Source organism: Girardinichthys multiradiatus, chromosome 13 (genome assembly GCF_021462225.1).
Source record: "Girardinichthys multiradiatus isolate DD_20200921_A chromosome 13, DD_fGirMul_XY1, whole genome shotgun sequence".
Classification (NCBI taxonomy): domain Eukaryota; kingdom Metazoa; phylum Chordata; class Actinopteri; order Cyprinodontiformes; family Goodeidae; genus Girardinichthys; species Girardinichthys multiradiatus.
In genome coordinates, this window is record NC_061806.1 from 16,199,891 (window position 1) to 16,213,556 (window position 13,666).

At 38.2% G+C, this 13,666-nt stretch overlaps 1 protein-coding gene across 1 annotated transcript in view; it reads right to left on the bottom strand.

Annotated features, from left to right (window-relative positions):
- angpt2b (angiopoietin 2b) overlaps positions 1-13,666 on the bottom strand; it is a 54,227-nt gene that overhangs the window by 33,308 nt on the left and 7,253 nt on the right. Inside the window, exons 2-3 of the mRNA XM_047383303.1 lie at positions 3,835-3,990; positions 3,072-3,193 (exon numbers count right to left, since the gene is read on the bottom strand). Of these exons, the coding sequence (XP_047239259.1) occupies positions 3,072-3,193; positions 3,835-3,990 (278 nt within the window). The remainder of the gene's footprint in view (positions 1-3,071; positions 3,194-3,834; positions 3,991-13,666) is intronic.

Consider the following 13,666-nt stretch of genomic DNA (forward strand, 5'->3'; position numbering starts at 1 on the left):
AACTGTATTCCCTGTCGAGTCTTTAAGACCAAATATAGTTGTCAGTCAGTCAGTCAGTCATTTTCTACTGCTTATTCCATAGTGGAATAACCTGGACAGGTTGCCAGTCCATCACAGGGCAACACACAAACAACCATGTGCATCTCAGTGTCTGAAACGTCAGTCAACAACGAGCTGCTGACTAAGAAATAATCCAGATGGGAGTAAAAGTGATGGACATGTGAGAAGAAAGTATATTCTCAGTGATTAGAGTGAAGAGATCGCCATGCATAGCAAAGTCCGTAATCACTCATGTACTGTTTAACTATATTTATTGTTTGCCAACTGCGCTGAGTCCCTGTTGTAGTCAACCAGTCTAATTCTTCATTTTTTAAGTTGAGACCGCCTCCAAGAAGAAGTGAGCAATCCAAGTGTTTAGATAAAAAACAAATGGAAGAATGGGGGGTCATCAACATTTGGTGCATATATACTGACAATACATATCTTTTGGTTATGTATAGATATTTTCATTATTATATATCTACCCTCTGGATCTATAACTGTGTCTAATACTGTAAAATTTAAATTTTTTGGATTAGGATTGCTACTACCCTTTGCCTAGAATTATAGCAGGCAGAAAACAAATTAGGAAACTCATGTGATTTAAGACCATTTGCAGCTGTGGCAGATTTATGAATCTCTTCTAATAAGACAATGTCTGCCTGTCTTCTTTTAAGTTTATTAAAAATGTTTAACTTTTTTCTCTCTGCTGCCAGCTCCATGCACATTCTATGTGACAAATCTTAGTGTACCCATAGTTGTGCATGTATTGCTAAATTTGGACAGCGCATGTCACCACAGAAACGGACAGAGCCAAGTTAAATCATAGTTAATGCTTTGGGTTGCCTGATATGAAGTCTAGAAGCAGAGACATAGCAGAGAAAAAGATAGAAATTTAAGAAGGTGCTGGAGGTAAGAGGGGGTGAGAGATATAAGAATATGTTACGAAATATTTGTGTATGTGAGTGTGCATGTTTGTGTGTGACAGAAAGAAAAAAGTGACAGAGAGGTGCAGTAAATAAGAGGTAAATGAGAGGAGACAAAAATGAGCAGATACCCAGAAGCCCAGCCTTGGCCCCACTCACATCAAACAGTGTAAACAACATGCTGAGCTGTGCTTTACATTAGATTACATTTGCCAGTTATCAACCTCTTATCTAACCAGTGTTACATGTTTTAGATTAACTTGCTGTTGCTCCTAATAAAGCCACGGAGTGATCTCCCAGTCCCTGAACAACTGACCATTGACATCAAGTTTATCTACAGCCACTGTAGCTCTGGAGCGTTCGGTGATATATTTCTTCCTGATTGGGAATAAAACTCGTCTCCGATCAAGGACCTCCTTTGGAATCTGGTCATTAACGCCGAAGTTCGTTCCCAGCAGCTCTCTGCCCCAACTTTTGACCTGCTCTTTTTGCTTGCAGTGCTCGAATTTTGCTACAATTGGCCGAGGTCGGTTTTGATCGGGCTTCTTACCTCTGAGCCGGTGAACATGATGGAAAGTGATGTTTTTCACCTCGTCACTTGGGAGTTTCAGCTGACGTTAGAGAAATTCACGGACCGTGAATTTGGCATCCTCCTCTGCCCATTCTGGGATGCCGGAGAAGACAAGGTTGTCCTGCATGCCCCGAGCCTGTATTTCCAGGATGGTCTCCTTCATTTTTTTATTTTCTCCAGCCAGCTGCGTCATTCCATCGGTAAGTGTTTTTACGTTATCCCTCAGCGTTTGGTTCTCAGCTGTGAGCGAAGCTAGCTGTTCTTGCTAAACTCCAGAGACTCCCTCAGAGCTTGAAATTCCCTGTGGAGAACTTCCACCAGGGTTAGACGACCATCCAGGCTGGTTAGCTTCTTGTCGATAGAGTCCAGGACATCAGGGTAGCTTTTCTCTGGGGTGATAGTGGAGGTGCTGGCTGAGCACTCTGAACGGGTGCAATTTGATGTTGGTGTGGCCATGGTTGGAGATTTTTGTGGCTTGCCCATTGCAATGTTATCAAAACATTCGTCCACATAGCTCTCCAGGCTGTCCAAGGTATCCTCATCCAGTTTGTTTTATTGAAAAAATATGAGACAGTGGTGAGTATATTACACGTTTATGTGTTCGACTTGAATTTATTGGCTTGTTTTATCTTAGTTTTAGCACAACTCTGGCGAGATTTTAGTAGCTCATCACCTCCAAATGGACAGTATTTTCTCAATGTAACAGTATTTTCCTTTTACATTTAATAAAACTGTCAAGAATGCAAAGGTTTCCAGACAATGGAGGCCAAAAACAGGTTGCCCAAAATGTCTGACCTCCTATTTTATTTCTAAGTTGTAACATTTGCGCAACAGAATTTCTTAAAAATGTTCAAAAACTTGGTTGTAGTCAGACAGAATATCTTCATTTGCCATTGAAATAGTTGCTTGTCAGCAGTAGATATGTAGTAAACTTACAGCCCAACTGTACAACTTGACGTTTTAAACAGATACCACACAACACAATCACACATAACACACCACTTACAATTTTTCCAATCTAAACACGTGTCCCTCAAATACATTTATTTTGTAATTGTTTCATAAACTTTCAAGAAATTAAAGACAGTGTGGACATTTAATAAAGGCTTTGCTTTTTTGTTTTCTTCCCCAGGGTCTTCTTAGAACACCTTGAAGGTGTTTACAGTTCACCAGTTATGTTTCTGCTTGACCTCAAGGTAAAGATTTTATTCAATATTGCATATTTTTGGTATCAATGTTTTCTTTAGCTCATTGAAAGAAAAAGGCTGAAAAATGGCACCATTACCAGCAGCTAAAGCCAACAAGTACACAGAAGAAATACCAGGCTTGAGTACATAGGTGTTTTCAGGGAAGTGAAGAACCTTAGTAGCCATAGCAATAAAAACACTGCATGACCTGGTGTTCCACCAAACTTATCCTGTGATTAACATTTAGCCAAAGCAGTCTTGAAGCACTTAAGCTAACATCATAAGTCTAAAGAAGATGTGCCCGTACTCACATACAAGAACACTTAGCTGCGCTTTCTTTTTGCTCACCTGTTTTTATCACTGAGGCGTGAGATTTCTTGAGTCTGTAGGAGAATGTGTTTCTCCAGGCGGTTCGTAAAGAGCGAATATTCAAGGAGCTGGATCTCCAGGCGGCTTGTCTGATTTAACACCTATAGATTGACAGAAAGTAAAAACATAAGCCAATCACACCTCGCAAAGATAAAGGAATAAAGTAAGGGGATGCTGGGCAGTGAATTCCTTAAAAAAGATAAACAGCCTCACACAACACATCACAAATCCTACAATTTGTCTCCTCTGATCTTGTAATCAAAACATGAATAAGACTGATCTCATATGTCACGTTTTGAAGTTGCAGATCAACACAGGATGGAACAAAGCAGCTTGAATATTTGTACAGGTGGCAGTTTTATATCAATTATGATAAGAGAAAATGAGAGGCAAAACAACCCAATCTGTAATAACAAGTCTGGCATGATTGAAGTCACATCTGTGTTGTGCTACTGAGCTTTATGTTTTAATTGGCTTATTGTCAGTCACTTCTTGCAGCTCATTGTGTCAATCAGAGTCTGTGTAACCAAATACCAGCTGCTTAAAAGCGGCTGCCGACATCTTTGGGCACGGCTTTCCAGCAGGTTACATCTGATTTCCATTTAATTAGATATTCCGAAAAGTGCTTTCGCAGAGACATAATTTGTTTTTGTTCTAGCTTGACCCATGCAGTTTTTAATTTGACTTGGCTAAAAACAAGTTACCCCAGGTCAACCTCAGTCCCCCTTCCTAACTCACTCACCTGGGTCTCAACATCTGTCAGTTTGCGAGTCTGCTCTGCTGATTGGCTGAGGAGGTTGGTTCCCATCTGCAGCATGGCGGCTGTCTGGGTGTGTACTGTTGATCTCTTTATTTCCTCCACACCAGAGCGTACATTCTCCTGGATGAAGTTTTCCAGCTATATAGACAAAAACAAAGCAATATATACATAGATATTATTTTGTATCACAGCTTAATGGTAGGTAAAAGAACCAACCATCGATATGTTTTTTTCTTCACTCAATTATCTTCAGATCTGTGGTGGAATTGGAAAATTTGGGGCTTTTAGGGAACTAACTTGGTATTCTCTTTACAGTGCCTTGCAAAGAATTAATAGCCCTTGAGGTTTTTTACATTTTGTTACATTACAACCCACAACATCAGTAGAAATATTGTAAAGACCTTGGAAATATTATTTAACAAATAAAATCATGAATACTAAAGAATATACCAGACAGGTCAGGTCAGGGATAACGTTGTGAAGAGGTTTTCCTAACTGCCAATCTATTAAGACAAGGCCATTAAACTAAACTGAAAAGAAGGGCAGCTATCAGAAAAGCAACAAAGATACTAATTGCAACTCTGACAGAAGTGCAAAGATCCACAGTTCAGCTGGGAGAGTTTTTTGATTGCACAAATATTAGTCATGCTCAAATCTTGCCTTTTAGTAAGAGTAGCAAAAAAAAGGCATTGAAAGAAAGTCATAAAGTCATGTTGAGGGTACAGCAAATATGTGGAAGAAGGTGATCTGGTAAGATGAGACCACAATGAAAATATTTGCTTTTTTTATGCAAAAAGCAATGTGTTTCAGAAAACGAATTCTGCCCATCCCCAAGGAAGCACCATGTCCATAGTGAAGCATGGTAGTCGTATCATCATGCTGTGGGGATGCTTTTCTTCAGCAAAGACTGAGAAGCTTATCAGAAGTCAATCAGAAAATGGATAGAGCTAAACACAGCACAGTTCTATAGGAAAACGTTTTAGACTCTGCAAACAACTTCAGACTAGGGCAGTGGAACACATTGTAGGGGGCCGCAGAAGATAATATGTGAAAAAGTTCAAAGGATATGAATAATTTGCTGTGTATTTTCATCTGCTTGTCTTCTAAAAATTATCTAAATAAATGGTGGAATATCTTTTATGAAGGCAAAAACAACATTTATTATTGTATTATATCTAATGGAGTTTAATCTAACTCAAGTATATTGATTTTCTTAATAATATTATCATATTTAGCATTAAAGTATAGATCAAACTCTAGTTTTCTAGCAGTAAATGATTAAATTTTGTTTGCAACTAAGCAAAGTACACTATTCAACTGGAGAGCATCAATATTTATAGCTCTTTTAAGGGAAAGAGATCATACTTTACTCATTAAACTGCACACTGGAAAATGAAGTCTCGAAGGAGAAAGCACTCAATATCATCCTGCTAATGAGTTGTTGTCCACAAAATCTGAGTAGAATTCAAATCAAAATACAATTACTTGTTTGGTGTTATTTTAAACATTAGAAAATCTAGCCTAGAGAAATTTGGTTATTATAAAACAATATGGAAATTGTTTTTTTTTTTTCTGTTATTTTTATGTAATAGAAAGATAACCTGATGCAAGTGCAAAAATAGAGATATCTGCGGTTTAGCTTTTTGAGTTGTGCTGATTTTCTCTCTTTCTCAATTAGATGCTTTTTAAACTTTCACCCCATTTTAAATTGTCTAATTTTTCTCTTGCTAGTAATCATATCTTACATTATGCTAGTTTAGGACAACTGCAGGGGCGGAAATCTGTTCACAACAAAGGATCTGAAGAGATTACTTAGTGGATTAAAGCCATCTCCACCAGAAAAGCAAAACTCCCTGAATTATAATCATACTTACGAATTCAAGCCACTATCTGCCGCTCGTCCAAGTCTCTGCATTACAGCCTTTGTGCTGGAACTCAATCTGGAGGTCTTGATAGGCTTCATCCCCAACCCTTTCCAGTTGCATTAATTGAAGCTCTGTCACGGGCTGCGCAATGTGGCCAGATAAAGCACTTTTGGGATGCACTGTAATTCATTTTTACTATGTCGAACAGGGTCATGAGAGGGATCAGTGCTGAGAAAATCTTAGGAGTTGGACTATGAGATATCTTAATTACTGAGCCAACAGCTGCACTTTCTGCCTGTTATAATTACAAAAGACAGAAACATATCTGCTGGGTGTTATGGTGTATGACACTGATTAATGGTGGCCAATTAAGATGGATGGGACACGACTGAAAATTGTGGCTTTAACGCATTGATTTTTCAGTATTTCTACAGAGGGCTGGCAATTTCATTGCTAACTTATATCAAAAAATGAATGCATTCACATAAAGTTTTTATATGTTTCACTAACCCCCCCCAAAAGCTTTGGCATTTGGTGAATTATTGCAGCTTGCATTTGCAAAATGTATTGGCAGCAAACCGATTTGTTTATACATTTGTTATTACCTTTAGTTTTCAATCCATTCATCTATGTCTGCATCAAGTTAATTACAATCAGGGTCACAGGGACTACAGCTTATCCTAAAAGTCAAGATGTAGGGAGCACTGTGGATTTACCAGTCCACCACAAGCCAACACCAAAAGTAAGTGGACTGAACTTGAAGAGCAAATTTCTAATTTCCTTAACAACTCAAAGCACTTTCACATTGCATTAACACATTCATACACCAAAACAAAGGCAGCCTGGAAACACTTCAACACGTGGCAGGGAGAAGCTGGAATCGTCCTCCCAATCTTTTGATTATCAGACAAATAGGACTTCAATATTCAACCACAAAAAACGTGATACATTTATGTGTGCTCATACCTAATGAAAATATAAAGTCTCCAGTTGACCAACATACATCATTCTGGGCTGTGGCAGAAAACTGGAATACCGTGAGAAACACCTATGAATGCACTGGAAGAACCTGAACATAATGAAACATCCAGTCAAAATTTCACGATGCAGTTTTAACCACCAAACCAGCACACAGTCCCCTTCACTTAAACCTCTATGAAAAATCTGGAGATTATCCTTTTATGGCCAAAGGTTTTATTTTAAATTTTATTTATTTTAGTACCTATCTCCTATCTCCGGCAGTCAGTGGACAAAAAAGCAGGATATATCCTGGACAGTTCACAAGTTCATGAAAGGGAAACACAGATACAAACAGGACTAAAACTATGAACATAGGTGATGACCATTCCAACCATTCCCAATCTTGCAGCTTTGTAGTTTCTGGTGATGTCGTTCTTCACATTTTTAGGTACAAAATAGAGTTGTCTTATCTTACAAGCCAATTCTTACCCACCCTGAATGTTTCATACTCATTTTGACAACCATGCTTTAAAAATTACTTCTAGATCAATATAAGGAAATGTTACTACATGACTCCAGTTAATGTCTCCCTGGAGAAGCGTTGTGCTGTTTCGATAAGATGTCAAAATCTTGTATATCATTACTCCAGTCCACTGGCCCAAATGATTATCAGAACCAAAATACATGTAAATAGGGTGTAAAACAAGTGTTTAGAAAATAATATAATATTAAATAACAGACTGAAGCATTATATGACTGCATCTTACTCTATAGCTATGCTTGCATGCACAAAATTTCATGATCGGATTGGAATGTATTTAGAATAAAAACAAAAAAATAATCGGATTGCAGTTTATATGGGCACACAATCAATCAATCTAATCATGAAGTGCATTTAAATGCGCATGACTTTGTTCAGAATAGAACCACTGAGATGCGCAGTTATTAAATTTCCCTAAAAAAAAGACAGAAGAAGAACTTTCTTCTCTGCTTAATAACAAAAACAATAGCAAACAAAGCAGTAGTGCACCAGTTCGCTTATATTCTGAGTGCCCAGGATGGAATCATACCAGGTTCTAATCATGGTTGAGACGTTACTGAACTCCCTAATTAAGCAACAACCTCAGCAACACACGCTACTGGTCTATCTGCGTTACAGGATGAGAGAGCGGAACGAAATAAGCATTCTTAAAAGTTAAAAGTGATGCCTCAAACGTTAGCGCTACTGGTCCTCCCTCCACCAAAGAGCAGAAACCAGTGGATGAAAGTAAGAAGTAAAGACTGGTGCGAGTGGGTAGTGTCATGGAGTTCACTGATCAGGAGTGGAAGCAACATTTTTTATTTGGTCGACTGTCCGATCAATTCTGACCTCCTCCAGATTTTCACGGACTTTCATTAGTCTAAATAATTCTGTGTTCCTAGACTTTCCACCATTAACGCGTTCAATAATTTTGAGCTCTTTTGAAGTTTCTAATAGATAAGTTGTGTCGCACACGGACCAGTTTTGCTTCCCCGACATAGCTAGCTGTGTGTGTAGCTATTCGTCTAGCCACTCAAAGTGAAAAATATGTCACCTTAACGTGGGGCGCACATGTGCACTCAGGTCAGCGTGCCAACAACAGATGGTGTAATTCACAACATGTTACTGTGAAGTGTCCTCTTTGCAGCCTGGATAATAACTGTATGCAGTAAATTTGTGTCCATATTACTTACATTGCAGTATATTTAAGAAAGTTCACCACTGTTATTTTGGCACCTACTTAGATTCCACCTTCAGCTGTTGCTGACACCGCATGTAATGTCAGCATCTTAGTTATTGCTAAGCTAAAGACACAACACCCCAACGTGTCCGTGGCAATATCTGGTGATTTTATTCACACCTCGCTCTCTGCTACACTTCCAAAATTTCAATAGTTTGTCAGCTGCTCTTCCAAAGAAAACAAAACAGGGGATTTGTTATATGCAAATGTCACAGATTCATTTATCTCCAAAGCAAGACCTCCTCTTGGAAAATCAAATTACAATCTTTGTTCTCTGCTTGGAATGTAAATCCCTTGTTCAGAGGCAAGTTGTAGGGAAGAAAACTATGAGAAGATTGTCAGTTGAAGAACACTGAAATGCTTCCCCTGTAACAAGCCCTAAATCACCAGTTATCTGAAAGAGCTGCTAAATGAGAAGAAACAGCCTTTCAGGGAGGAAGACAGGGAAATAGTGAGAAGTATCCAAAAGGAACTTGAAGTCCAGGTTAGAGACAGCAAAGAGGCATTCAGGAAGAAGCAGGATAGCAAGCTTCAGCAGAACAATATCTGAGATGTGTGGTCAGGGATGACGAATATTCTTGGCTTCTAGCAGAAGGGGGATTTGATAGTTGGAAGTCTGCACAGAGCCACTGAACTGAACCCATTCTTCAATAGATTCAGATCAGGAACAAGTTAAGCATCCTCCTCTCCTGTCCCCAGCCAAACAGACACCCACCATCCTTTGGTGATGTAAGGAGAAACATGAGTACATCAAATCCTATTTATATCATGGGAGAAGAAGTAGAGGTGGTGGAGATATAGAAATACCGTTGTGTTCACCTGAACAACAGACTGGACTAGAGAAGCAACAGTGAAGCCATCTACAAGAAGGGGAACAACAGACTGTATTTCTCGGGGAAGGTCCTTTAGTGTTTGCAGCAAAATGCTGTTTATCTTCCACAAGTCTCTTCTGCCATCATCTGTTGGGGTTGCAGCATCAGAGCCAGTGACTTAAAAAACCTCAACAAGTTGTTAAAAAGGCTGGTCCTGTTCTGGGGACTTAATGTATCTGGAATCTCTGGAGATGATTGTGCAAACATGGATTCTTTATAAAAGAAAGAACATTAGGGACAACAATGAGAATTCTCTTCATCAGACTGTCAAACAACAACAGTGTCTTCAGTCGGAGGCTTCTTCAGATCCGGTGTAATAATGATCCATTAGCATCTACAACAAATCTTTGAAGAAACCTTTATAATATGAGTTTTAACAACATTTAGTTACCCTTTGGAATTAATAAAGTATTTTTAAAGAACCAGTTGGTTTAGGCTTGATAAAGTAACAATTTGAAAATAACTTAAATATATTAATAAAAAGGCAATGCAAAGAGGCTAAACAAGCAAAATCACACTATTTATTAAATAAAGGCTACCTTACTGTAATACATGTTTTACCGAGCTTTCAGCAAAAATACATAGTTTTTTCTTCTTCCAACAGATATAGAACCTTGAGCAAACGTCACTATTATTTATCCCTACACGGATAGCTTTCAAACTAGATTTAGGATTGTTGGGACCCCAGCCATGGGGACAACATAAGAACTTTTCTGGAACTTTCAAAATAAATCGCAATAACCTACATCCAGCACAGCCAAAAACGGGGTAACAGCAGTTTTACCGAGACATGATGTCACTGTCCAAATAAAAACCACGGTTTTGCAACAAACTGACCTCTTCCACTCAGGTCACCAGCAGAACTGGATGGAGGGACACAGCGCGCTAATGTCTCTTTGCGGGCAAACAGACATAACTCTTCAAACTGGATCCAAGAGTGTCATACGATCACGCAATCATATGCACTGAGATAAATAGGAATGAATTGCTCTTTGTATATCCGGTATTCATTCATGAACGTGGGTCATTAAGGTACAAGCGTTGCTTGACTTTCTTTCTGAAGTCTACAGAAGCAAACTGTGTTCCAGAGAGTTCCCAGCAGAGACCCTGTCTCAACAACGCTGAGTGGAGCAGTTTTCCCAGTCTGAAGGAAGGACAACGGGACCGCATCACCGTGGTTACAGCTGTAAAGTGCAGTTTAGCCGGCCAGCTGACAGAACGAGCCGCCCCACCCCACAGCTACGGAGGTTAGCTGCAGTGAACTCTTTGTTCACTGTGGATGCTTCCTCCAACTTTGTCCCCGTGCAACTTTTCCTCAGCACGATTCATCTAAGAGGTAGTGTTGGGCAGAGAGTAAGTAGTTTTAGAATGAAATAATTTAAACATTTTTCATTTTATGATGCTTGGTTTGGAGCATTAACCCTTCATATTCATAATTACAACAGGATGTTCTAAATCATGAGCTGTTATATATTTGAGATAAGTAAAAAATATGCATATTTAGGAAATTAAAAGGCAACAGTTAGAATAATTAGACAAATCTGCCTTCAAATTATTATCTTAAAGTAATAAATACTTCCAATGCTTACATTGTGTTTTGCGATTAGAAATGTTTTGTGATTAGAGATGTTATTAACAATTCCTGACCATATTACATGTGTTCAACAAAATATGTACAAATTCTAAAGTTAATAGGATTTTTTGTGCTCCCTTATCATTGGTTTTAATTATTGTTCATTTTGGCCAGCCAAACCAGATTGTAGTTTTTCATTTGCAATGTTAGTGGATGACAAACTGTAATGCTGACAGGCAAATATCCAAGTTACAAATTATATTCAAGACACTTTGATCTCATTGCAGAATTTCTAAAATAGCATAATCCAAACAGCCTCTTAAAAGCACTAACAAACACAGGCTTACATTCCATTACCAACCCCTCGGGGCAGTAGAGGGCCAATGGGACAATATAGGGGGGTTCGATTGATGTGATGGAGTTTAGTCCTAAAGAAAACAAACATGGGTCTTTTCTTGGAAATACAAGAGAAGGAATCTGGAGCTTTAATACAGTCAGCAGAGACATCTCTGCAGAACATGGTGGATTAGTGTTAGCACTCCAAATTTAACATTTGTGGATGTATGTTTTCTTTCAAGGGGCTAGGGTAGAATGCTCACAGAGTGCATTGTAGTGGCCCCCAGGGGAGCTTTCAATGAGACCGTGCAAAGTTTCATGTAGACACCAACACACCCACACACACACACACAATGTAGCCCTTCTACATACAATCTACCCAGTTCTCTCCAGGCCCTCATGCAGATAAACCTAATGAGCCTCACAAGGTGCTGAAAAAGCTTTGCTGTCTGGGGTCAAAAGTCAGAATACTTTCGTGCATAACTAAAAGAGTCTCTTAGGGGTCATGCAATGTTTATGTGGAAATCCCTCCTTACATGCGATCATTTATGCATCGCTTTGACCTGGTGGGGGTAACTTGTTGATAGGCCAGAATCTTTGTGTTCATTCCAGATGTTAGGTTGAAGAAGTTGGCTGCAGAGCGTTCTGTGTCAGCAGAGATTTTACTCTGGATGTGAGGGGGATTTAAACCATATTTCCTTCATAGCTGTTTATATAACAATGTTTTAATTCATTTTTTTTACTCTTTAGTGTGTGTATTTCAAAGTTGTTTGTTTTACTCAAATAGTCATTTGTTAGAGCCTGTGAGATATAGGACCCCAGAATGCAGACCAGAAGGCAGCATGACAGTAAGTGCAAAAGATTTAATAACAAAAAACTCACTCACTACAGGAGGCAGGAACAAAACAAACGGGCAGGCAAGACAGGCATGGCATGATCAAAAAACAAGACTTGAGCATGAAAACTAGACATGAGCATGAGAGCAAGACATGAGAAATGTTTCCGCGACAACTAACTGAACAGGTGTGTATATATGGAGTGAAAACCAGGTGGAGCAAGGAGACAGATTAACTTGGACAGGTGAACCGAATAAACTTAATTGACAGACAGAACAAAACGTGGCTGCGGCAAAAACAGAGACTCTAATATACAAACAAAACCAAACTTGACAAAACATGAGCAAGACGACAAAACTAAAGCATGACCAGGAAAATAACAGAAGCATGATTCAAAATCTAAGAAGAATAATAACAAAAGAACGAGTGAAAACCTTAACTGTGAAAAACATAAGAAAAACCAAAAACCAAACAACCCCAGATCATAACAGTCATTGGCTATTTGTCACAAAAACAAGTAAAATAATAATACAAAGAATAAACAAGAAAAAAGCAAAATGATCAGTGTGATATAGGATTTATTATTGTGGCATTAGGGCTTTCCTACTGCAAGCATGTATATGGCCCTAGGGTATTTTTTAGAAGGCTAAGCCTCAAAACTTGATATCAGAAATGGTGTGAGCAGGACAGTACACTACCTTGGGAAGTGCTGTATTCAAACCTCTTTTTCACATTTTGTGAAACTTCAGTGTATTTTGTTGGGATGTTATGAGTTATATCAACACTGAATGCACCATGAAGTGAAGTGAATCAAATATTTGACATAATTTTTAAATTTTTTTGTATCGTTTACAAATAAAAATCTGATAATCTTGGACACATTCCCACATTACAATCACTTCAACATATCTGAAGAGAAAAACAACTACTGGCAAGGCAATGTTACACAGAACTTTCATGTAGATAAAATATTTTATTTTAGATTGAAGAAATGTCATTTTATGAATACAGTTTTGTTGGGTTAATTGAAAAAATGTATTGTCTACAGTGCCTTGCAAAGTTTTCATGAGAGCTGAAGTTTTCTAGATTTTGTTAACTTTCAGTGACTAACCTGAATCTATGTTATTAAGATTGTAAGTGATGAACCAGCACAACGTGGTGCATAACTGTGAATTAGATGAAAAGCGATACATGGCTTTTAAAGTATTTACAAATAAAAAAAATAACATTTGTGATATTAACCTCTAAAGAAGCATTTTTTGCTTAAAAATGCACAATAAACTAAATCAAGAATAGCTCCAGAGTTATGAGGTCTAAACACAAACTTTTGATACTTGTGTAAAGGTAAGACATAAAAGAATATGTTTTTCAAGTTGAACCTCTATTACAGCTTTTACTGTGTCTGATTTATTTGTGATTAAACAAAGGAAACCTTTTTCTAAATAAAGAGTGTCAAACACTATGGAAATCCCTGTGAAAACCCAGGAAAAGCCTCAGATTTTATAAATCCACATCTTGACAATAACTGCAGCAAATTTGGACTGAATCAGTTGAAGCATATTTGTTCCACAAACGTTTTAGTGCACACTGTGCCAGGGAGAGCTGTCACTTT